The sequence below is a fragment of the Podarcis cretensis genome, assembly GCF_951804945.1.
Source record: "Podarcis cretensis genome assembly, chromosome: 5".
Classification (NCBI taxonomy): Eukaryota; Metazoa; Chordata; class Lepidosauria; order Squamata; family Lacertidae; genus Podarcis; species Podarcis cretensis.
Window position 1 is genome coordinate 77,576,091 of NC_137174.1, and position 26,271 is coordinate 77,602,361.

Here is a 26,271-nt window from a genome sequence, read left to right on the forward strand (position 1 = left end):
TTCCATCTAGATGCAACATTTGAAATGTACGTGTGTCTGATTAAAAGCATTCCCAAGGCCCTCCTCTTTACAAAAATTAACCCTATAAACAAAGCTGTTCAATAGACTATTGATAAATAGTAAAGTGGGAGAAAATTTTAAGTGAACAAAACACTCCCAGGTCTCTATGACTGTGAATATACACTTGAAAATAAGCTGATAATCTGGCGAAATCTCAGAAGTCAGGTGGGGTAACATTTCTAGTGATGGGGGAGGAGATTCCGTGGCCTGTATTTCTCCTTGCATTACCGTACATCTGGAAGGAGTGGAAGAAATTGTGCATAATAAACTAAATTAGCAAATTCAGATTATTATTATTATTTTTAAAAAGTGCAAAATATAGTTGCTTTAAAAGAACAAAAAATCTGCCAAAAAGAAACAGTTTTGGTTATGCTATATTCCTGAATCTGCATGTTTATTTGGGGTTCACCTTTTTGCTTCCATGCAGAGCAACAGCATCACACCAGCCAGCTGCCGCACCAGGTACGGTGACATTGTGTGCATGTAGTGGAGGGGGACGATTTGCCTCGCTGAAACCGTGATCTTTTAGCAGCTCAAGGGTCAGGGCCTGCGGAGACCGACCGCTGCAAAGCAAACAGAGATCCACATGGAAACCGAATTACAAGCATACTGAAAAGATAAAAGGGATAAAAGAGCATCCATTTGACCTTATTAAAAAAAGAAAGTTTGATGATGGTGCTACAGTTGCTCCTGGCAACAACCTGAAATAATGTTGAACATTTTCCATGTCATTTTCACAGAAATGATTCATCAAAGGCTGAAATTCTGCCATCTTTATTTCCAGAAACTCTTATTAGATACACCAACCAATCGCTCTTCTTAAAATGGTCTGTATCAAACCTCTATTCTCAAAATATTACATTAATTCAGCAACACAGAAACAGCTGTTCTTAACCCATACGATGCTCTTAACCCTACGAACTAGAATTGTTAGGTCCAAACCCTCAAAGAGCTTCTGTACCAGTAATATACGGGTCAGGAACTGCCAGCCTGTGGGCCAGACATTGCCCCTGGGACCTCCCAGTTTCCCCTCTTGACTTGGAAAAAAGAAGTCTTTGGCTGGAGCCAATAGATATTTTCAAGCACATGGAGGCATTTTCAGAGTGTGTGTCACAGCTGGAAGGGGGAAAAGGTAATCCTCTCCATATTACTCACGCTGCCAACAATGCCCCACCAAGTCCCCGAATGCCCTGTTGCCTGAAAACAAATCTATTGGCTCCGATGGGCGGCTGCCTCCCCATGCCTCATTGTTGTGGGTGGTTAAGTCTCCCTTCCGCAGCTACAGTCTCCAGGAAGATCACCCCTTCCCTATGAAATAAGACTTGAGGATGAAACGAAACGACTTCCCCCCAAAACCTAATTGCTGGGGGAGAAACGGTATTTACTTATGTATGTGTCAGGGGTTCAGGAGCAGAGGCACAGGGAAGAGAGGAGATGGAGAGCGAAGGGGAAGAATCCGAGGGGAGCGTAGGAGAAGAGGACAGTGGACCGAGGGATTCCATGAGCCTCTCCAGCGAATCGGAAGATTCACAGAAGGGGGCGCCAGTGGCCAGGGGTAGGGGGTTCCCAAGGGGAACGTCCCAGGAGCAAGGGGGCAGCGGGGACTCCCAGAGCAGTAGTTGGAAATCAGGACCAGCTTCCCCACCAGAGCAGAGTGGGGGGGAAGAGTCCCAAGGATCGGGGCCAGTGCATTCCCCACCAGGGAGAGAAGATAAGGCAGGGCTGACCACGCCTCCATCAGAGAGTCAGACAACGGAGGGGAGGTCAGATCCGGCCAGTGTACCGGAAGAGGGAAGCAGTGACAGAAGTAGTGTAACGGTCAGGAGGAAGGTCACTGGGTTGGCGCGAGAGGCAAGTTCAAATGTACAGGAGCGCGGGACAGCAGAGAATGAGGATTGGGAACCGGGTCCTAAAGCCCGCCGGAGGGAGGTGGAGGAGCTAAGCGACTCAGCGTCGGAAAGGGCAATGCCCCAGCGGGCAGGAGGACCCAGAGGAGGAGAGAGCAGCGTAAAAGGTGGAGCAGAGCTAGGATCTTAAACTGGTGTCATAGGGGAGGAGACTCAGACGGTACTTCGCCGGTCTAGGGTTAAGACGTAGAGCTGCGCGCTGCGGCTTGGAAATTTAAACTGAACCTCAATAAAGACTTTTGTACATAACGACAGCCTCGCGTTGGTCCTCTGTGAGCTGGGACCTAGGGGCAGCTCTGACAGTATGCATGTGAGTTAAAGTGCAATGTGTATTCCCAGCACTTGCATGAGGCTCCCAGAAGGTTGGTCAAGACAGAATACAGCCCTCAAGCTGACCTGCTTTAAAAGCTACTCAAAAGGGAACACTCTGCCAACGGTAGTATCTTCTGTCACCGTAGTCCTTTGATCTGGCAACTGTGGCTATTGGCTGACTATTCCTGTGTTAGGCACATAGCCCAGTTTCGATGGCTGATAGAAGGCAGTTTGCTGATAAGTGGGAAATCTCTCCCATGTGTTTGAATGAGAAGCTTGAAGAAAGCAATACACATACACACACACACTCCAGCTAGCAGAGAGGAAGAGAATGTATGAGCTTTTAATAGAAAATGTGTCTGTCCCTGATGCACAGATCCCCACAAGGCTTCTCAGCCCTTCACTGCCCCACCTTATGGCTCCTGTATACATTAAAAAAGCCACAATACGGCTTGTTGCACAAACAAATCATGAGCCATAAACCAGAAATAAACCAAGAAACGAACCTTCAGTTGAAGGTTCAGTTGAAACAAACAAGCCATGGTCTGGGTTCGGACAACATGACAAGCCATACTATGGCTTGTTTGAGGTGCATGAGTGCTGTGGGAGGAGGGAGAATTTGCATGGGGCCTGTGCGGCAGGAGGGAGGCACACTCATATTTGAAACATGGCTTAATACAGAAACTGTCACAGCACACAAACCAAGGGTGGGAGTCAACTAAGTTATTGCATTTGCAAAATGAGGTCAACTCACACAACAAGACTTCTCCCTGCACCGCCTAAATCTACTCTGCGAGTTTGAGGGAACCTCCAGAACAGGTTTAGGGGTCGTGTGGGGGACAATACTTTGGCCACCTCATGAGAAGAGAAGACTCCCTGGAAAAGACCCTGATGCTGGGAAAGATGGAGGGCACAAGGAGAAGGGGACGACAGAGGACGAGATGGTTGGACAGTGTTCTCGAAGCTACAAACATGAGTCTGACCAAGCTGCGGGAGGCAGTGGAAGACAGGAGTGCCTGGCGTGCTCTGGTCCATGGGGTCACGAAGAGTCGGACATGACTAAACGACTAAACAACAACAACAACGGGGGACAAGAGGGTGGAAAAGTCTTGCTGCACAAGTTGACCTTGTTCCCCACATGCATGCGCCACTTAGTGCAATGTTGCTCTAAGGAGTTTCCTGTTTCTTTGTGAAAGGCTCCTGGGAGGAAAAAAATAATCAGAGGAATTTCAGCATGTCCTGCTCTCTGCCCTTGGACTACAGCAACAGGAACTGAAGAGCACCTGGACCTGATGCTATCCTTTTATAGCATCTTCCTATTAATATTCAACTTAGACCTAAAGGACAGCTATTCCTCTGCAGCGGCGAAAAGTTGAATAGCATATGAATGTAGGAAAATCAGAACAGAACGAAAAGGAAATGAGGTGCAAAGCTGGATTCTGACCTCCTGGTTGAAATGAAAGTCTTCCCCATATGAAACCAGAACGGCAGACACTCCGTCCACCAGGATGTTTGCACAAAATCATTATCAAGTTCAGCTTAAAAACAAAGTGACATTATGCACACAAGCCTGAAGGCACACACTAAAACTGGACAAACACCATTTGTATACATTGCAAACAGGCTCGTGATAAGTGTGGCAAGCCTGAACAAAACCACTAAACTGAGCCCCGTTATATACGTGGAATTCCATTGAGAAATTCTGTCCAAGTAATCTGTATCTGCTTATTTTCCAGCAGTCGAGCTAGTGGCAACAAGCTGGTTTGCTGCGCTTTAATGACCCTCCATTTGCCAGAGTTTCCAGCCACTCCCCTTCCCAAGCTTCCCATCGTTGCCAGTGTGATCCAGCAGATAGAAGGTTGAGCTTCAGTCCGGAAAACCTGGATTCAGACCTGTGCTTTGAATTCATTGTGTGCCATGAAGCAAGTCACATAATCTTGGCTGGCCAACTATCCTACTTCAGTGGGACTTAACCCCAGGAAAGAGTACATAGGACTGCAGCCCTAGTCTAGCATTCTGTTTCCTGTAGTAGTATCACCTACAATAAAATGTATGATGTCAGAAAAGGAAGTGGCATCTCTTCACTCAACAACCTGGCTGCCATTGACAGAGGAGTTTTCTTAGGACAGTGATGGTGTACCTTTTAGAGACCGAGTGCCCAAACTGCAACCCAAAACCCACTTCTTTATCACAAAGTGCCAACACAGCAATTTTACCTGTATATCTCATTGTTTTCTGTGTGTTTCACACTTCTTCTTTATGACTGATGTTGTAATAAATAATCCTTCAAAAAAGTTGTTGCATTACATTCTTCATTAAATTATCTTTCTATTGATATATAATTTTATGGTATAACTCAGTGCTTTAAAAAAAAATAAATGTTTAGGGATACTCTCGTTTTGACTCAAGAAAATCACCACCAGGGGAAAAATAAATATAGTGAATTTCTTCTCCCGTTAAATTCACAAAATGTTTAGGGGTATGCGTCCCCCTGCATCCCCACACAGGACGCATGAGCCCTCCTCTCCTCCTCCTCCCCTACCCCCGGCACAGAAGCGACAGCCCTGCATGCCCAGAGAGAGGGCTCTGAGTGCCCTCTCTGGCACACATGCCATAGATTCGCCACCACTGTCTTAGGACTCAGCTACATTGGGGGGGGGGTGTTAAGCGTTTTAAATACTGTATGTCATAACACTGTTGACACCAGATGGCGCTGTGGAGTTCCATCTTTTGGCAATTATGAGTTTATAACATGTTTTCCTGAAATGTTTTTTTGATGCGTCTAGATCCAGCCTTAATCCTCTCATTTCTTGGTCCCTGCTCTCAAACCAGCAGCAAAAAGGTGGTTTTGGAGTGTGGGTGGGGGAGCAGAAATTACAAAGAGAGAAATCCTAGATGCACAGCTTACCCCAGCATGTAACTGAATACAACTATATTTTCTAATACATAACAGAATACAACAACTCTCTGAGCTAGTACATAGCAGAATACAACAACTGCTCATGTGTGCTCTCTCTCTCTGGTACTTACCTTCCATTGAGACCATGGACCTGTTTTGTGCTTGCGTCATAATAGAGGCAGAAGCAGTCTCCACCTATGCCGGTACTGCATGGTTCAGTAACATTTAAAGCAGCTGCTACTGCTACAGCAGCATCTGCAGCATTGCCACCATTCTTTAAGATATCTGCAACAGAGATACGCTCATTAAAAAGAACAGCAACCAACAACAACAACTCTAAACTAATAGCGACATGCAAACCAAATCAGGGAGTGCCACTTTAGGAAGTGTTAGAACCACAGGATCCTAAGAATTAAAGAAAGATATGGGAATGCTGATTTTCAGCTGTAATTGAAATGATTTGAGAATGGTTTTGTATGTCAGAAGAGAGGAAGCGCGAGTGAGTTACACTTCCTAAATTGTGGAAACCTCAGCCAGGAGATCTTCAGTATAGCGCTGCACCCCGGATTAGTCACAGGGGTCTAAAGAGGCACTGACTTAAGTCTGGAGCCAACCCACTGAATGTCAGATACAACCCACGAAGGAAAAACCAACATTTCACCCTGTCAGAGCTGCCCGAGGTCCCAGCTCACAAAGGACCAACGCCAGTTCGTTGTTATATACAAAAGTCTTTATTGAAGTTCAGTTTCGATTTCAAAGCCGCGGCGCGCAGCTCTACGTCTCAAACTCTAGACCGCTGAAGCTCCGTCTGAATCTCCTCCCCCCAGACACCAGTTTAAGACTCTAGCCTTGCTCCACCTCTTCCTTTGCTCTTTCCTCCTCTGGGTCCGCCTGTCCGCTGGGGTCTTGCCCTTTCTAGACTCTTCTGACGCTGAGTCCCCTGAGACTTCCCCCTGCCTCCGGCGGGCTTTAGGACCTGGTTCCCAATCCGGGTTTTCTGCTGTCCCGCGCGCCTGTACATTCAAACTTGGCGCGCGCGCCCAGCCGGCAACCTTTCTCCTGACCGTTACACTGCTCCTGTCACTGCTTCCCCCTTCGGGGAGGCTAGCTGGACCTGACTTCCCCTCCGTTCCCTCACTCTGCGATGGAGGCGTGGCCAGCCCTGATTCATCTTCTCTCCCTGCTGGAGGAGACGCTGGCCCTGATACATGGGACTCTTCCCCCCCACTACGCTCTGGTGGGGGAGCTGGTCCTGATCTCCCGCTGCTGCTTTGGGAGTCCCCGCTGGCCCCTTGCTTCTGGTGCATCCCCCCTGGGACCCCCTTTGCCCTGGCCCTCGGCGCCCCCCTCTGGGAATCTTCTGATTCGCTGGAGAAGCTCATGGAATCTCTCGTGCCACTCTCATACTCCCCTACGCTGCCCTCAGATTCTTCCCCTTCGCTCTCCATTTCCTCTCTCCCCTGTGCCTCTGCTCCTGAGCCCCTGACACACCCATTAAAATAACAGCGGAACTAATTACCGAGGCCTATATTTGTTGCGAGAGGCTGGCTTGATGCAACGCAAGCACTACTGCAAACCACTGGGGACCTCCGAGAACAGAAATTAAGATGTGGCATCCTTTTCGGAAGAACATACAACACACACAAAAAGAAATGGGTATTAAAAGGAAAACCTGAACTAACGTTCAAAAATAAATGCGAACCCCAAAATCAAATGGATGCAAATGGACCCATATAAAACTTCACAGAGTTCTCCATAACTCAACTTGTTGTGTCCAGTATAGCTTACACTTATATATACTGACGTTACATCATGTTACCATATTTTATGTAAATCCCTTGTTTTCATTTGGCAAGTGAAGTGGAACTCCCCAAGCAATATCATTCTTACTCCCAAATTCCTTTGAATTCAACAATAATACAACTGTTAATTAAATGAGTGTAATTTCCCCCCCAGGTTCAAAATTCAAGTTGAGGAACAAACTTGATCCACAATTTCACACACACAATTTTCACCAACCGAAGTAAGGCTGTGTCAGATTCAAAGCCATCCTGATGGCTTCTTATTCAAACCTGAGAATTCTGAATACTGTACGGGAATGCTGTGTTCCGTCTACCAAAATTGGGCTTTAGCAGTAACACAGTGCAAACACAGTTGCTTATATGTGCTGATCCAAAGGCTCAGATTGTGGTTCTGTTGCTTGATATAGTGCAGCACATCTGTCCATGCAGAGGGAAAGCTCAGTGGGTACAGGATGAGACTCTTAATCTCAGGGTCAGGGTTTTGAGCCCCATGTTGGGTAAAATATTTCTGTATTCCAGGGGGTTAACTTAGATGACCCTCATGGTCCCTTCTAACTCTACACTTCTACAATTCTGATTCTATGCAAATAATAATAATAATAACAATTCTCATTGCAACAGTTTGTTAGAGCAGGCCCCACTTGTTCTGTAATAATGTGTGTATCCAAAGTGCCTTTCTTTCAGGTAATCACAGGGATCCAGCAGAAAGGTGCAGGTACTTGTTGAGAAGCAATTGCAACCCCCACCACTCCAAAAATCCTTCATTTCAGGACAAGGAAGGTATCAGTGGTGCCATATGGACAGGACCTTGGGGGCAGAGGTCCACAGTCCCACTCAGCAGAATAAGGAGGGGCTGCCAAACACAGTGCGGAGGGTTGAACACATTTTGAAGTGACGTAATGCACATTATTACCTAAAGAGAAGAGAGGATAATAATAATAATAATAATAATAATAATAATAATAATAATAATAATTTAATAATTTATTATTTATACCCCACCCATCTGGCTGGGTTTCCCCAGCCACTATGGGCAGCTTCCAGCAGAACACTAAAAACAGAATAAAACTTCAAACATTAAAAACTTCCCTAAACAGGGCTGCTTTCAGGTGTCTTCTAAAAGTCAGGTAGTTGTTTATTTCCTTGACATCTGATGGGAGGGCGTTCCACAGGGCAGGCGCCACTACTGAGAAGGCCCTCTGCCTGGTTCCCTGTAGCTTCACTTCTCGCAGTGAGGGAACCGCCAGAAGGCCCTTGGAGCTGGACCTCAGCGTCAGGGCTGAATGATGGGGGTGGAGTCGCTCCTTCAGGTATACTGGGCCAAGGCCGTTTAGGGCTTTCAAGGTCAGCACCAACACTTTAAATTGTGCTCGGAAATGTATTGGGAGCCAATGTAGGTCTTTCAGGACCAGTGTTATGTGGTCTTGGCGGCCACTTCCAGTCACTAGCCTAGCTACCACATTCGGGATTAGTTGTAGTTTCCAGGTCACCTTCAAAGGTAGCGCCACACAGAGCACATGGCAGTAGTCCAAGAAGGAGGTAACCAGAGCATGCACCACTCTGGCGAGACAGTCTGTGGGCAGGTAGTGTCTCAGCCTGCGTACCAGATGGTCCAGAGTCTACACACCACTCTTAGAAACTAGTCACTAGTGATTACGCTCACAGGTGTGGGGAACCTTTGGTCCTCTAGATCAGTGTTTCCCAACCTTTGGTCTCCAGCTGTTTTTGGACTACAATTCCAAACATTCCTAACCTTTGGTCTTGCTAGCTAGGGATGATGGGAGTTGTAGTCCAAAAACAGCTGGAGACCAAAGGTTGGGAAACACTGCTCTAAATGTTGCTCAATAGCAACTCTAATCATCCCTAACCCTTGACTCATGGGAGTTGTAGCCTGGCAGCATCTGCGGCACCAAAGCTTCTTTCACTGAAACAGTACCGCCTCCCTACTAGACAGTCCAGCCAATCAGTCCTGCCTGGGGACTTTTGCCAGAAGTGGAGTTTTGTGCATGAGAGATGCTGGACAAAGCATCTCAGTTGGCCTGTACAACATGAATACAGTGGTACCTCCGGTTAAGTACTTAATTCGTTCCGGAGGTCCGTTCTTAACCTGAAACTGTTCTTAACCTGAAGCACCACTTTAGCTAATGGGGCCTCCCGCTGCCACTGCGCCGCCGGAGCCCAATTTCTGTTCTTATCCTGAAGCAAAGTTCTTAACCTGAAGCACTATTTCTGAGTTAGCGGAGTCTGTAACCTGAAGCGTATGTAACCGGAGGTACCACTGTACTCTTAATCTCAGGGTCATGGGTTGAAGCCCCACGTTGGGCTATAAAGGTAAAGGTAAAGGTACCCCTGCCCGTACGGGCCAGTCTTGACAGACTCTGGGGTTGTGCGCCCATCTCACTTAAGAGGCCAGGGGCCAGCGCTGTCCGGAGACACTTCCGGGTCACGTGGCCAGTGTGACATCGCTGCTCTGGCGAGCCAGAGCCGCACACGGAAACGCCGTTTACCTTCCCGCTGGTAAGCGGTCCCTATTTATCTACTTGCACCCGGAGGTGCTTTCGAACTGCTAGCTTGGCAGGCGCTGGGACCGAGCAGCGGGAGCGCACCCCACCGCAGGGATTCGAACCGCCGACCTTTCGATCGGCAAGTCCTAGGCGCTGAGGCTTTAACCCACAGCGCCACCTGCGTCCCTATATATATATATTAAAAACACCCTATACATTGCAGGAAGTTGGGAGTTGGTGATCCTCGTGGTCCTTTCCAACTCTGCAATTCTGCGAAGCGTTTTCGTTTTTTTGAAACGTCCAACATCTCCGGCTTAAATAGCAGCTGTCTATTATAGCGGGCGACAGGCTATATACTCAGTTGGATATGTTGGGGTTTTCTTTCCGAAGCTAAGTAAACGGAGGAGAAGCCTCAGGAACGGGGCGCGAGGAAGCGGAGGCAAGCAGCGCTCGGGTTTCCAAGGCGTGGCTCAGCCGAGCCCTGCCAGCTGCTGCCGCGGCTTAGCCGCTTCTCGCACCCCGAGGGCAAAGGTTGGCCCTCCTTCTGTGCCTCGACGCCCAGGCAGCCCCAGCCACGCGCCCGTCTCCTTTAAGGGACCCACTTCTCCGGCAGGAGACAGAAAACAGAAAGGGGTGAAAACAAAAACGGAGCCAGCCGCCAGGGGTCCCTTTCATGCGCGCGCGCGCGCTCTCCTCGCCCTCCCAGACGCCCCTCCTACCTGGCGCGCGCTTGGAGAGGAGAAGCAGCAGCAGCAACGTTGTCCTGAGGGACTCGAAGGAGCAGCGCTTTGGGCTCGCCTCACGTGACCGCGGAGCACGTGACTCCGAAGCAAAAGTCCCTTCGCACCTATGGTAGCATCCGAGGAGAGAAGTGTCGTTCTGAATCCCTTTGGTCCCTTCGCTAGATATTATATGGGCGCAGGAATGGACGCTGCTTTGCAACATTTAGGGCTATTTGTGGGGTGGGGGCAGGGCTGGAATTAGATGAAGAGAGTCCCTAGGTAGGCTACTCCACTTGTGAGGCCCCTCCCAATCCCCCACCCTCAGGATTAGAAGAAAATGAAACAAAGCCAAGGATGATGATGGGTATTTAAAATTCTGCGATTCTCAGTTTCTCCTCTAAAGGACGTAAGATGTTATTGTTAAATACCATGGTGATTTTAAAAAATGCATAAAATTAACACTGAAAACTTTTGCAATAACTGAACTTTGTAAACCTTTTGTGGAATAAGCATTAATTTTTAGGGGAATGAAGTTGTAATGTTATTCTTTAAAAAAACAACAACCACACATTGAGTTTACAAATTATATTACCTGGGAAGTGTAAATAACATGACCATGATTACCTGACAGTGTGGCACTTTTAGAATCCTCTTTATGTTGTCATTAAAAAGTCAGTTTTAAAATACATATTAAGAAGTAAACGACAACCATCAAATATAGTAAGGCTAAAATGTTTTTTCCTAGCCTTCCTCATAGCAAAATCATCCACAGCTTCATCAAAATTTGTTTGTCTACGTTTGTCACTTTCAGTGTACAGAATGCTCTGTGCAGACAACCTCTCTTCAGACATTGTGGCCCTTAATTCATTTTTAATTATTTTGAGTCTTGAAAAACTCCTCTCTCCTGAGCGGTTAGTGACCATAAGGCTAAGAAATAGCTGCAAGATTGCTTCCACATTAGGAAAGGCCATCTGAATTTTTTCTTTGTATTTAGTTTGATAAAGGTCTGTATGAGACAGAGCGTGCTCTGCTGTAGGCCTATGGCTTTGTGTCACGTACAGGTGAAAGTGCAAAAGTTCATCAATATGTTTCAGGTCAATATCTTCTGGGTATGCTTCCATCAACTGTTCAACACCTTGCTTAATTTCTTGCTTAGATGCTGTCAAATTAGCAAGAATGGCAAACAATTGTGCAACATCACTGTACACAGTACTTCTTCTTTTTAAATTGGCTTCAAGTGCATCTGATACAGGAATAAAGGATTTTATCCTGAACCTATCTCTCGAAGAAAGTGCATCTAAGGCATCAGGTGCATTTCTGTCATTTCTTTGCCGTTCCCTCACTCTTTGTCTCCTTGTTTTGTAGCTGACATTTGGCAAAGTGACTTTTGCTTGTTTCTCAAGCTCATCAAAATTATCTCTAATTTTCCTTAAAAAATCCAGAAGTGAACTGTACAAACTTGCACAAGAACTCAATAACAGGTCTGGTTTTTGAAGGGCTTTGCTGACCTTGTGAAAATGACCTAGCACATGGGTCCAAAGATGCAGCATAAACACAGATTCCAGTTCTTCCATTTTCTGCAAAAGATTGTTAGCTTGGAGCCTGGTCTCCCCCTTCCCATTAATGTCAGAGTCAGGATGAGGTCCAGTTACCAACCTGCAGCCTGGCCTCCTGCCTTCTACAGGTAGTTCTGGATCCCTCCGAGGATCCCTTCCCACTGCTGCCTTCCCTGATCCCCAAGGCCTCTCTCTGCCTGTGGGCAATCTTCAGGGCATGCTGCAGGCACTAACAGGGCTCTGTGAAGTGTGAAAGGTAGATTTCTCTGCCTGGGAGGGGTGAGGCCAGTGCCAGTCATATGTGCTTGCCTTGCTCTGTTCAAGCCAAGGAGGAGGGAAGGAATGGAAGAGACTTGGGAGAGCTTGCTTGCCTAGTCTATCTGCCCCAACCGGCCCCCAACTCACACTCCCCACTGATTAAAGTGCCGCACGTACCACTACTGACCTGACCCTTGAGCTGGGGAAGGCTGTGCAGCTGGTTGTTGGCTCTGGGCCTTCTGGCTCTGGATTCTGAGTTGGAAAATTCTGGGGTGTGAGGATACTCAACAGCCCAGCTCGTCAGGGGGGAAAGTCCCTGCAGGTCCCTATGGTCAGCAGACCACAATCTTTATTGTTGCACAACAGGTCTCCACACAGAGTAAGAACCCCAAACATGGGTTACAAGCTCTTTGAAGACCTTTCCTCCCTGCCCATAATACATTTCCAGAACCAGCATTGATACATTGCTGATACATCAACATCATGTCACAAGGAGGGAAGGGAGTCGTGAGGTTACCCAAGTTAATCAACTTGCCCCAGTTATCAGATGAAGTTCCCAACACCTTAAGAACCCGCCACCTAAAGAATCTATGCATATCTTTGCCTTCTGGCCTCAGGAAACCCATCAACGGATGTTCATTGTTCCCCTCAAGGTGCTCTGTACTTGACTGTATATCCCAAGGATTATGGAGAAGGGTGGTATCCAAGTTGAGTATGTGACCTCTCAGAGGATTATGGAGGAAGGCGATGTCCAAGTCTGCCTTTCCTTTTGAAGCAAAATGTCATCGAAATGGGGAGAATTGGTTATGGCATTGATTTTATGTGATTTTCATCAGCACGGTCAAGTACAAGGGGATACAATTTTGACACTTTCTTGCAACGATGCAACAACTTCTGCCAATAGAAACCAGAAGGGATACAATTTGCAACTTTCCCCATTAATAGTGCAAAGGCTCATTGTCCCAGGGTTTTGAGGAAGAAGAGGTGACAAAACTGATTTCCGATAAGTGCTCCCCTTATTTCTCCCCCTTTATTTCCACAACAAGTGCTTGAGTCTGTACTCTGAATAGTGACACCAGGGACCTAGAAGGGGCAGCGCTTGTCACCCCGACCCCTGCACAGTCTCATCAGGCATTAAGGCAATTGGAGGAATTGGGCCAAATTGGGCCTCAACCACTATAATTGCGAAGCCTGAATTTGCTGGTGTATGATTGAATCCCACCTGCAAATAACCCCCAGTAAGGTCTCATTTTAACTTCCAGGGACGTGGTTAAGGGAACTGTGTCATGCTGGCAATGTGTTTTCCAAGCAGGGTTTCTAAGCATGCATTCTGTCCTATGTCATTGCAAGTTTACAGGCATTCCCAGGCGTGGCCAGGGAGTCATCGCAGGCTATCAGCAACCATATCATTCCTCATCATTTATGTACAGGGTCAAAGCTGGAAGTCCTTGGCAGGTTTCCTGTATTGATCGATGTCGGCTGCCAGGATGGGAAGACCACAGCAGCAGATTAAATATCTAGAACTAATACACAGGGCAGGGAGTGTGCATCATGATTTCATTTATGAATCATAGCTTTCTAAATGCAGGCTTCTTGTACTGAAGTCTTCGTGGCCATTTACAGATCCCTAACATTTCGAGTATAAACGTATCTGCTAATCTACTTTCCAAACCTCAGGAAAGTCTCCTTGGGCTTTGTTGCACTGTGGCCTGTGACCTTAAGAAAACGGTTGTATTCTTGGGAGCAAACACAATAAAATGGGAATCAACAGATGATATTTCCCTCATGTGTGTAAACATTGGTTGGAGTACTGCATCCCAAAATTCAGATACAGTGGTGCCTCGGGTTAAGTATTTAATTTGTTCCGGAGGTCCATTCTTAACCTGAAACTGTTCTTAACTGTTCTTAAACTTTAGCTAATGGGGCCTCCTGCTGCCGCCGCGCCGCCGGAGCATGATTTCTGTTCTCATCCTGAAGCAAAGTTCTTAACCTGAAGCACTATTTCTGGGTTAGCGGAGCCTGTAACCTGAAACGTATGTAACCTGAAGCGTATGTGTCAGGGCTGCCCGAGGTCCCAGCTCACAAAGGACCAACGTCAGTCCGTTGTTATATACAAAAGTCTTTATTGAAACGCAGTTTCGATTTCAAAGCCGCGGCATGCAGCCCTACGTCTTAAACCCTAGACCGCTGCTGCTTTGGGAGTCCCCGCTGGCCCCTTGCTTCTGGTGTGTGTCCCCTGGGACCCCCCTTGCCCTGGCCATCGGCGCCCCCCTCTGGGAATCTTCTGAATCGCTGGAGAAGCTCATGGAATCTCTCGGGCCACTGTCATACTCCCCTACGCTGCCCTCAGATTCTTCCCCTTCGCTCTCCGTTTCCTCTCTCCCCTGTGTCTCTGCTCCTGAACCCCTGACATCCATCCCCCCCTCGAAGCCCCCCCTTCCCCCCTCCCCCTCTTCGGGTGTGGGTTCCGGGTGCTCAAGTGCTGTGGGGGTGAGTGCGGGATACAGTCCTTCCCCCCTGGTGTGCAGCTGGCCGGCTGGGTCCGTAATGGGCTCGTCGACGTCGATCTCCTCTGCTTCCATCTCTCTGCAGCTGTGCTCGAACCCAAGATCCACCCCCAACACGTCCATGTCCGTCTCCCCCCCCCCCGTTGCCCCGGGGGATGCTCCCTGCAAAGGCCCCTTCAGCTGTTCCCTGCTCCACCCCACCTCCGGTTGATCGTCCCACCAATACGAGCGGTCCGTGACAGACTCCGAGAGTGATCCCTCCGGGGAGCGCGTGTCGGGTGCTGGTTCCTCATCGGATGAGAACCCCTGGAACGTGCTGGCTGAAAGTGTGGGTGTGAAAAGATATTCGTCGAAATAATCTGCTGGCATGGGTCTGTGTGGGAAGAGTGCGTGAAACTCGTCTTTGAGGTAGTGCTCCTCCACGGCATAGTACGGTACCCACCTGTTGGCGCTGGCCGGGGTACCTTCCCTGGCAAGGAGATATTCCACCCCCTCTTCCCCCCACCTCGAGTCCAAAATCTCCGTGACCTCGTTGAGTGGCGCCGCTCTCGGCGACCCCCCCCCTGTTGGCGATTTGCGGGGTGGGTCTGGTGCGTTCCCTGGCGCCTGAAACCTGTGGGGTTCCTTGTAGGGTGTGAGCACTGATCTATGAAAGACCGGGTGCATTCTGGAGCCCTCCGGGAGTGTCAACCGGAAGGCTACCGGATTGATTTGTGCCTCGACTTGGTAAGGCCCTAGCTGCTTGTGTCTGAGCTTCTTCTTAGCTAACGTCCTGGCCGGCACTGCCTGGGCTGCTAACCAGACCCAGTCCCCCACCTGGATGTCTTCCCCGACTCTCCTGTGCCTGTCTGGCTGCACTTTGTATGCGTGTTTTGCTAGTTCTAAGTGCCTTCAGAGCTGCTCGTGTACCTCCCGTAATTCCGCTGCCCAGGCCTCTGCTCCCTGTGTCTCCCCCTCCCCCACTTTCTCTAATCCCGGGAAGGTTCTGGGATGCCGTCCATTGTTGGCGAAGAACGGTGTCACCCCCGTGGACACGTGCTTCGTGTTGTTGTAGGCAAACTCGGCCAGCGGTAGGTAGTCCACCCAGGTCGAGGGCTGCTGATTCGCGTAGCATCGCAGGTACTGCTGCATGATGGCGTTGACCCTCTCCGCTTGTCCGTTGGTCTGCGGGTGTCGTGCTGACGCTAAGTTGATCTTGACGTTCAGGATGCCCAGCAGCTTCTGCCAGAAGCTCAAGATGAATTGGCGACCCCGGTTGGACAGGATGGACCGTGGTAAGCCGTGAACCTTGAACACGTGGTCTATGAACAGCTTGGCTGTCTGTTCCGCTGTGGCCACCTTCGCGCAAGGAATGAAGTGCGCCATCTTGGTGAACAGGTCTACGACCACGAGTACCGCTGTTTTGCCTCGCGAGCTGGGCAAATCTGTGACAAAGTCCAGGGCCACTTTCTCCCACGGCTCGAGCGGCGTCTGTAGCGATTCCAGCAGTCCCGCTGGCGGCCTGTGTACTGGTTTGGCCCTTTGGCATGTGTCACACCTAGTGACGTAATCCGCGACTTCTCCCCTCATCTTGGGCCACCAGTCCCCTTGCGGATCTTGCTGCAACAGGACTGCCCCCACCGCTCTGTCCGAGGCATCCGTTTCCACCCTCATTGGTTTGCAGGGGTTGACGTGTAGCAGCTGTTCTTCGGATGCGAAGAGACGCTTGAGTCTCTGAAAGGACTGCTCCGCCTGGTCCGTCCAGGTGAACTTCTTCTTCTTAGAGCTGAGGGTGTCCATGATGGCCGCCGTCTCCATCGCGAACCCCTTGATGAACTTGCGATAAAAGTTGGCAAAGCCGACGAACTTCTGGACCTCCTTCCGATTGCGCGGGCTCTTCCAGTCCAACACCGAGCGGACCTTGGTGCTGTCCATGGCGAGTCCCTTGTCGGACAGCTTGTAGCCCAGGAAATCCACCTCCGTCATGTCGAACTGGCACTTCTCCAGTTTGGCGTAAAGTCTGTGCTCCCGTAGCCTCTGCAGGACCTCCTTGACGTCTCTCTCGTGAGCCTCCTGCGATTCCGAGAAGATCAGGATGTCGTCTAGGAAGCAGACGCACTTCTTGTAGAGGAGTCCCGCTAACACGTGGTGCATGAAGGCTTGAAAACAATGGGAGCCATTTTGCAAACCAAATGGCATAACCCTGTATTCATAGGTGCCCAAAGGCGTAAACATGGCTGTCTTCCACTCATCGCCCTCCCGCATGCGTATAAGGTTGTACGCACCTCGAAGATCCAGCTTGGTGAAGATGCGTCCCTTCCTCACCGTCGCGAGCAGGTCATCGATCTTGGGCATGGGGAATGCCGTGGGCTTTGTCCTGGAATTGATGATCCGGTAATCAACTATCAGCCTCCGTTGGGGCGTGTCTTTTTTCTTCACGAAAAACACGGGACTGCCCCCCGCTGCTTTGGATTCTTGGATGAATCCCCGCTTCAAGTTGTGATCTATGAACTCCCTGAGTTCTTGCAGTTCGTCTTCAGACATGGAATACAGTTTCCCAGTCGGCAGCGTCGCCCCCGGCAGGAGGTCAATCTTGCAGTCGTAGGGCCTGTGGGGAGGCAGCTTGTCCGCTTCCTTCTCGCAGAAGACCTCCAAAAACGCCTTGTACTTGTTGGGTACCTGTCAGGGAACTGCCATCGGAAGGACAGGTGGTGAGAAGGCTTCAGCAGAATAGGAGAGCCTCTTCTTCAGGAGAAGAGGGAACCAGTAGGGGGAGTGCGGGAGCTCCAAAGGAAAGGGAGTCGGAGGGGAGGCTCTGGGATACTTCCAGTGAGAACAGCGAGGAGGTATCAGAACAGCCCATAAGGACTCCCACCCCCCGCCGGAAGCTGTCACGCAGGGAATCCAGGAGGCGCATGTCTGTGAAACAGCTCTTATGTTGGAAACGTTTCCGCAAACGCCCACTGTCAGATTCTACCAGCGACTGAGGGAGCCATGCTCAAGGGCTCTTCTCAAGGCAGGGTTTCACTACACAGAGTGAGCTCTGAGGGATCCAGCTTTAACGCACAAGCTGCTCATTATCCCACCACAGCAATCTGACAGTCCCTGAAAGCAGCTTGTGCAAAGAGAGGCATCATGAGCAACCCAGCCGGAGGCGGAGATGGGGGAGCAGCTGCAGCCGGTCCTAGCCTGGAAGAAAGGTACAGGATGTTGGAGGTACAGTTAGCTCTGCAAACGGCGAGGCTGGAGGAGAGGAGGGCTCATGATGCAGAAAAGGGGAAAGCCGCCCAGCTCTCGAGGAAAGTGCCAGGACTGGTGCAGAAGTTTGGGGGTGATCCCAGGAATTATCAAGCCTTCAGGACAGAGATGCAATATGCCCTCAATCTGCAGTTTGATGATTTTCCTGATGAGGATTCGAGGGTTGGTTTTGTGATTGGGCATCTCGAAGGCACAGCCCGGGATTGGGTGAGGCCACTAATGGCAGCCAATAATGAAGCCCTAAGGGACACAAGGAAGTTTTTTCGCGCCATGGATCTGATGTTTTCCAGCGAGATTGAGCAGGGAGTGGCGCGCAGGCAGTTAATGGCGTGTAAACAAGGGAACCGATCTGTCCGTGAGTACTGGACTGAGTTCACCATGTTGATCCATAAATTAGGATGGGATTTGTCAGCGGAACCGATACAAATGCTGTTCGAAGAAGGACTATCTTCGGCAGTGAAAGACGAACTTTCCCGGGGGCCCAGGGCGGAGTCTATGGACCTTCTGACTAAATCAGCGCTGGCCATAGGGTCACGCCAGGAGGCCAGAGCCTTGGAGAAGCGGGAAGGGAAAGGGGAGCGTTGGAGGGATTTCCGCATTCCAGAGATGCCAGAGCAGCCTTCTCTGCCAGCAGAGCCGATGGAAATCGGAACAGCGCGCGCGCGCGCAATTTCAAACCCCAGTGAAGGGCGGAAGAAGGAGGGGAAAGGCGCCAAGAAATGTTTTCTCTGCCAACAGCCAGGTCATTTTGCCAGAGTTTGTCCGCAAAGAAAGGAATGGCAAGGAATGGCGGGAGCTGTTGGGGAGGAGGGAGAAGGAGCTAAGGAGCAAGTAAAAGCCAACGCCTGGCTGCCACCGACGGGGCACAGCAGCCAGGCCAAGGAACAGTAAATGTGCCCACGCCAGAACCCCCAAGACCAGCTCTTGTAATAGAGGTATTGCTGGAGCTGGCAAACGGACACCCACTAAAAGTGAAGGCGCTATTAGATTCAGGCAGCTCCTGCAACTTTATGAGTAAGGAGTTTGCAGCCGCCCATCAGATACAAACCATTCCTTTAAAAAATCCCCTGCAGGTGACCACGATTGATGGGAGGGCGCTGTTGGGGGGAGAAGTAGACCAGCAGACGGTCCCCATGACAATGAGGGTGGCAAGACACACGGAACGGATAGCGTTTAATATAGCCACGTTGGGAGGAGCGCCCATCATTTTGGGGATGAGCTGGCTAGCGCTGCATGATCCGCTTGTGGGATGGCATCAGAGAGTGGTTTCCTTTGGGTCAGCACATTGTATGGGACACTGCACAGAAAAAGGGGGCCAAGCAGGCACTCAGGCCACGTTAGCAAAGATAGAAGCAATGGAACAAGGTAGGGTACCACGACAATATGCAGATTTTGCCGACGTCTTCAGCGAAAGGGAAGCAGATAAACTACCCCCGCACAGAGCCTTTGACTGCCAAATCAACTTACTTCCAGGAGCGCAATTGCCAGTGGGCAAGGTGTATGCAATGTCTGACAGAGAGATGCAGGAGCTAAGGGAGTTTATTGACAAAAACCTCAAGCGTGGGTTCATCAGGGAGTCACGAGCGGTGGGGGGTAGCCCAGTGTTCTTTGTAGACAAAAAAAACTCGGACAAACCGAGATTAATTGTGGATTTCAGGGCCCTAAACGCAGTGTCCGAACCCGTGACTTTCCCTATGCCCAGAATCGATGACATTTGACCCGGGTGAGAAAAGGGAAGATTTTTACCAAGCTGGACCTGAGGGGGGCGTATAACCTGATACGTATGAGAAAGGGAGATGAGTGGAAAACCACTATGTTCACCCCCTTGGGGGCATTTGAGTACTGCGTTATGCCTTTCGGCCTCCAGGCGGGTTCCGCAGTATTTCAATCATTTATTAATCACGTACTAGGACCATTGCTGTACAAGAACTGCGCTGCGTTCTTGGACGATGTGCTGGTGTACTCAGAGGATGAAGAGCAGCATGTGCGAGATGTAAGAGAAGTACTGAGCAAACTGCAAGAAAACCAGCTGTGGGTGAAACTGGAGAAGTGTCAGTTTCACGCCAGGGAGGTGGAATTCCTTGGGTACCGGTTGTCGGACAAGGGGCTGGCCATGGATCCTAGCAAGGTGCAAGCAGTGCTGGAATGGAGGTCACCGAAAACTAAGAAAGATGTGCAGAGGTTTTTGGGGTTCGGAAACTTCTATCGGAAGTTCATCAAGAACTTCGCCCATTTAACAGCCCCCATCACGGATTGTCTCAGCAGTAAGAAGAAATTTGTCTGGACGGAAGAAGCGCAGCGAGCTTTCGAAAGTTTAAAGAGGGCGTTTGCTTCGGAAGAACAACTTTTACACGTGGATCTGCAGCAGCCGATGAGGGTGGAAACCGACGCGTCTGACAGAGCGGTGGGGGCCGTGCTTCTGCAGCCAGGAGCGAATACGTCGGAATGGAAGCCGTGTGCCTTCTTCTCGAGGAAATTGAACAAGTCTGAGAGGAATTATACAGTGTACGACAGAGAACTACTCGCTGTCCACGAAGCGTTCAAGAGATGGAGACACCTGTTGATTGGAGCGCAACACAAGGTTCAAGTACGGACAGACCACAAAAATCTAGAATACTGGAGAACAGCCCGAGTGTTGAACCAGAGACAAGTAAGATGGGCGCAAGAGTTCTCCAAGTTCAATTTTGAGATTTGCTACGTGCCAGGGGCTGAGAATGTCAGGGCGGACGCTCTCTCCAGAAAACCTGAGTACTTGGAGGGGGAAGGAGGGGCGGAAGAAAGACATATCATCTCAGAGGACCACTGGGTTTGTGGGGCGGCATTGGTGGGGCAAAGAGAACTGGTAGAGGGTATTGAAAACGATGAATATGCCCAAGAGAAACTTAGGGAACTCAGGGAGACAGGTGAAAACGCAGGGGGGTTTGAGGAAAAGAACGGAAAACTATATTACAAAGGGGCGCTCTACATACCAGGTGGGGAACTAAGAGGGCGAGTGCTTAAGCAGTTGCATGACAGCCCCACGGCCGGGCACTTCGGGCAGCACAAAACCATGTGGTTGGTTACCAGGGAGTTTTGGTGGCCCAAGGTGCGGGAGGACGTGCGGGAGTATGTCAGGGGATGCGACAGGTGCCAAAGAGCAAAGGGAGAGAGGTTGGCGCCAGCGGGGTTATTGGAACCCTTACCCACCCCAGAAAGGCCATGGGAGATGGTTTCCATAGACTTCATGACCGATCTACCGAGATCCAAAGGGAAAACCGCGGTCATGGTGGTGGTAGATCTACTAACTAAGATGTGCCACTTTATAGCTTGTTCTCATGCAGTGACAGCGGAAGAAACCGCAAGGTTGTTTGTGGAGCACATTTTTAGGTTGCATGGCGCCCCCTTGAGGGTTTTGAGCGACAGAGGAAAACAATTTACTTCTAGGTTCTGGAGGAAACTAATGAGCATGTTGCATGTGGAGGTAAGTTTTTCCACCGCCAGGCACCCAGAAACAAATGGGCAAGCAGAAAGGGCAAACGGGGTTTTGCAACAATATCTGAGATGTTATGTAAAGGACAGAGAAACTGATTGGGTGGACTGGTTACCTCTGGCAGAATTTGCCTACAACAACGCGGAGAACGCGTCCACAGGGGTGAGTCCCTTTCTAGCCAATTATGGGTGTCATCCTCGGGCGTTTCCAGGAGAGGGCGGGGGAAGGTGGAGTGTACCTGCAGCGGAAAATTTTGTTGAAGAGATGGAAGCGATCCACCGTCAGCTCCAACTCAACTTAGAGAAAGCCAAAGAAGAATATAAGAAGCAAGCTGACAGAAATAGGAGGGAAGGCGAAACCATAAGGGTGGGTAACCGGGTGTGGCTATCCACCCAAGGACTGCCGTTCAAGGGAGGGTGTAAGAAATTGAGACCCAAACGATTGGGACCCTTTGAGGTCATACAGCAGGTCAACCCAGTAGCATTCAAACTCCGATTGCCCAGTCACATGAAATTGCACCCAGTATTTCACAGGTCATTACTGTCGCCCTACAGAGAGGGGTGCGAGTGGGGGGAACGTGAGAGGGAGGTCACCCGGACACCCGTCATAGAAGAGAGAGAACGCAACATGGATGTGGCAGGGATCATTGATTCCAGGTGGAAGGGGAATCAGGTGGAATACTTGGTAGAATGGGAGGGGGAGGAAGAGTCAGAAAACGCATGGGTGCCGGCAGAGGAAGTCAAGGACGAGATTTTAATAGAAACGTTTCATCGGCGTTTCCCAAGTAAACCACAACCAGTGGCAAGGTTTAGGAGGGAGCACTTCGGGACTACAGATGAGGAAGGGGAATTTGAAGGGTTCCCAGAGTCGGAAGTGGAGGTGGAAACAGATTCCGACGAAGGAGAGGAAGAGGGGGAAAGAGGCGGTAGGCCGTGGTTAGAAGTGTTTGAATCCTCGGAGGATGAGGGGAGTTCCTTCCAGGGATTTCCGTCCTCGCCGCCAGTAAGAGAAGAGGCGGGAGGGGGTGAAGGGGGCCCTGGGGGGGAGGTGGATGTCAGGGAACTGCCATCGGAAGGACAGGTGGTGAGAAGGCTTCAGCAGAATAGGAGAGCCTCTTCTTCAGGAGAAGAGGGAACCAGTAGGGGGAGTGCGGGAGCTCCAAAGGAAAGGGAGTCGGAGGGGAGGCTCTGGGATACTTCCAGTGAGAACAGCGAGGAGGTATCAGAACAGCCCATAAGGACTCCCACCCCCCGCCGGAAGCTGTCACGCAGGGAATCCAGGAGGCGCATGTCTGTGAAACAGCTCTTATGTTGGAAACGTTTCCGCAAACGCCCACTGTCAGATTCTACCAGCGACTGAGGGAGCCATGCTCAAGGGCTCTTCTCAAGGCAGGGTTTCACTACACAGAGTGAGCTCTGAGGGATCCAGCTTTAACGCACAAGCTGCTCATTATCCCACCACAGTACCGCTTGCATCATGCCTAAGTGTAGCTGTGGTCCATCCTCTTGCCCCTCAACTTCCTGGCCGGTCAGAATGCAGTGTTCCGCGCAGTAGGAAGAGCAGAAGGTTAATTGACGCTGGTACCACGCTAATGCTGGGCTGTGCCTATCCAGCCAACTCATGCCCAACACTATGGGCGTGTCCGACAGGTGGGTGACGTTGAAGCTGATGACTTTGCGGTGATTTCCAATTTGCATCACCATTGGCAGTGTTTGCTGTACCACCTGTCCTCCCAGTAGCTCTCTGCCATCTACCGTGACGACGTTTAGGGGCATCGTGGCTGGTAGGAGCGCTATGCGATGTTGCTTGATGAAATCCACTCCTACAAAGTCTGCATTACTACCACAGTCAATGGTAATAGGGACTTCCAGGGTGAGTCCATTGGGCAGCTGGAGTGATGCTGTGAGTTGCACCACTGGTTTGGGCGGGAGGGGGTCTGTGGGCTGTAAAATCTCTGGGGACTGCTTCACTGACTCGCCTGGCTGGGCCCCAGTGCCTCTGCCTCCAACCAGGCTTCGTCGTTTCCCTGCAGCTGTTCCCCCTGCTGAACTGCTCCCTTTACTGTTGCTGAGGCTGCAGTTTGCCTCTGGAGCCTCTGGGGACACTCTTTGGCCATGTGCTGTGCACTGTCACAGATATAACACTTCCTGTTCCCTCTAGGAGCCTTCGCCTTGACTGCTCCTGGTGTTTGGGCTCTGGTTGCTGTCTGAGCCCTGGCACCACCTATCTCCATCGGCTCTTCTCCCCCTCCCAGTGGAGGCGTGGACTGCGCGCGCGCTGTCTCTCTGGGTAGGAAAGGAGTTGTTCTGGCTTGTGTGCGCCCCATACGTCCCTCATCCCTGCTCCAAGGACGTTCTTCCAGGCGCACCCCTATCGCCAACGCTCTTTGGACGACTTCTGTAGTGCTGTTGGGTCTTTCCCCTCTCGCTAGTTCGTCTTTCACAGCTCCATTCAGCCCCTCCCAGAACAGATCCCGGACGGCAGCGGAGTCCTTCTCCCAGCCCGGCACATTTACTAACGCAAAAAAGCGGGAGTGATATTGTCTCACAGTGGCTTTGCCCTGCTTCAGCCCATGCATTTCCCTCCTGGCGACATCCACATCTACCGTTGATTTAAAACAATTGTCCATAGCCTTAATAAAGGCGTTTGAATCTTTGAGGGCGGGGTCATTTTCACGCCATAAATTGCGCAGCCACGATTTAGCCTCCCCATGCAGATGAGTTATTAGGAAGCCTACTTTCTCCTCCTCATCTCTAAAGTCTTTCCGAAGCAAATTGAGCGCGTAAACTATGTCTGCTCTGAAGTTAGGATACTGCTGCAGGTTCCCGTCGAAGTGGGCTACGATGCTGCCCCCCCTCTTCCCGAGGCCAACTCCCTCCGGCTTGGGTCCTGGCATCCCCTCTTTGCCCAAACGTTCCAACCTGGTTTGCAGATCCTGGCAGAGCGCTGTTGCTTCTTCCTCTCTCTTTCTGGACGCTGCTACTTCTGTGTAAAGCGCCGAGACTGCTTATTGCAGCTGCTTCACCTTCTCCTCCGTAGTCATCCTTGCCGATTATCGTGAGCTCGCAAAACACCAAGTTTTGCACCTCGCTGCACCAACTCACGCTGCGAGGGTTCAGTGGAGACGGAGCTTACTGTCAGGGCTGCCCGAGGTCCCAGCTCACAAAGGACCAACGCCAGTCCGTTGTTATATACAAAAGTCTTTATTGAAACGCAGTTTCGATTTCAAAGCCGTGGCGTGCAGCCCTGTGTCTTAAACCCTAGACCGCTGCTGCTTTGGGAGTCCCCGCTGGCCCCTTGCTTCTGGTGTGTCCCCCCTGGGACCCCCCTTGCCCTGGCCATCGGCGCCCCCCTCTGGGAATCTTCTGAATTGCTGGAGAAGCTCATGGAATCTCTCGGGCCACTGTCATACTCCCCTACGCTGCCCTCAGATTCTTCCCCTTCGCTCTCCGTTTCCTCTCTCCCCTGTGTCTCTGCTCCTGAACCCCTGACAGTATGTAACCCGAGGTACCATTGTATGTGGAAATTTCAAAGGATAACTCTTGTTTCTGCTTGCACAGTTTTGGAAAGTGCAAATCTGATAAATTTGCTTTTAAACACGAACTGGAACAAATTTCTCCCCCATCTCAACCAGCACAGCCATTGATGAAAGGTGACATAGAAAGTTCACCCAACCATTATTTAATGTTACCTAAAGAGCACTGATCTTCGACTTTCACTGTTGCTTGTTTGCTATCTTTTGAAGATACCTTTCTGCTTTATCAGAAAGCACTTATCCTTATCAGAGTATATATGTTTCATGCATTAATCAGTGGGTGTTTTCCATTTTGTCCTTATCTAATGTTTATAGTGGGTCACTATCCAGTATCATGTAACAAGGCCTTGGGTTTTAATATTCCACGCATTTCATACAGCCAGTGGAATTGATTCCCAAGGACATGCAAGCAGTGCTTTTTCCCCCTAAAAAAAATGTTTAGGAGTACTCTTGTTTTCCTACTCACATTGAAATGCTGCCCCTCAATGAGGCCAAACTTAGATTCACAAAATGTTAAGAGGTATGCATACCCCTGCGTCATCATCCCCTCCCCAGAAAAAAACACTGCATGCAAGAGATAAACCTTGCAAAGATTGAAACAACACATTGTTACCTCCCAAGAATCACATTATGATTATGATTTACAGCAGACTCTTCCGAGACAGCAGAACTGATCGATATTGTCAGCTAGTATACAAAAAGGGAGACCTCTAACTTAAGGTTACCAGATGTCCCCGTTTCCTGGGGACAGTCCCCAGATTTACAAATCAGTCTCTATACAAAATCCATTGAAGTTGAAAAGTGTCCCTGGATTCATTGAAAAAAATCTGGCAACCTTACTCTAACTATATATGGTGATGTTTTGCTCTTTTCACATATCAAGGTGGTGAGAACAGCATTGAGGGAGGGTGTGAAAGATAGGATGCAATTTGCTACTTTTGCCCCCAGAGAATTGAAGCACGTATGAAATGGGCATCATTTTTCATGGGGTGTATGCATTCAACCAACCCTCATCTCTAGAAAACAGGTTTCACAGATCTCTGTATTGCTTCAAACACCTGTGGAACCCTTGACAAGGTGGCAGTGGAACAAAATAATGTAGCATGTAGACCGCAGGTGGTAATTTTTCTGTCTTTGCCCCGTCAAGTCTGCTAAAAGCTATCATCTGAAAGACTCACTACAGATTAGTCCACAGAATACCATGTCATGTCATGGGTGGGCAGCCTGTGGCCAGATGCAAGAGAGGGCAAGGTCCCTATACCTTTAATTTCAGCAGGTGTCGTTTGTGAAGCTTCCCCATGCTTCCATCCTACCTACATAACCCTGTTGGGACACGGGTGGCGCTGTGGGTTAAACCACAGAGCCTAGGACTTGCCGATCAGAAGGTTGGCGGTTCAAATCCCCGCGACGGGGTGAGCTCCCATTGCTCGGTCCCTGCTCCTGCCAACTTAGCAGTTCGAAAGCACGTCAAAGGGCAAGTAGATAAATAGGTACCGCTCCAGC

At 49.9% G+C, this 26,271-nt stretch overlaps 1 protein-coding gene across 6 annotated transcripts in view; it reads right to left on the reverse strand.

Annotated features, from left to right (window-relative positions):
- Positions 1-10,524, reverse strand: part of LOC307216981 (glutathione hydrolase-like YwrD proenzyme) — a 28,485-nt gene extending 17,961 nt beyond the window's left edge. The window contains exons 1-5 of one of the 6 annotated variants that reach the window (XM_079977905.1): positions 10,204-10,518; positions 7,788-7,893; positions 6,698-6,795; positions 5,310-5,463; positions 470-623 (exon numbers count right to left, since the gene is read on the reverse strand). In XM_079977905.1, the coding sequence (XP_079834031.1) occupies positions 470-623; positions 5,310-5,463; positions 6,698-6,795; positions 7,788-7,893; positions 10,204-10,429 (738 nt within the window). In that variant the 5' untranslated portion in view covers positions 10,430-10,518. Of the gene's footprint in view, positions 1-469; positions 624-5,309; positions 5,464-6,697; positions 7,894-10,203 lie in introns of all 6 variants that reach the window. The other 5 variants (XM_079977906.1, XM_079977910.1, XM_079977909.1 and 2 more) reach the window with 5 other exon arrangements.
- Positions 10,525-26,271: the final 15,747 nt, after the last annotated feature.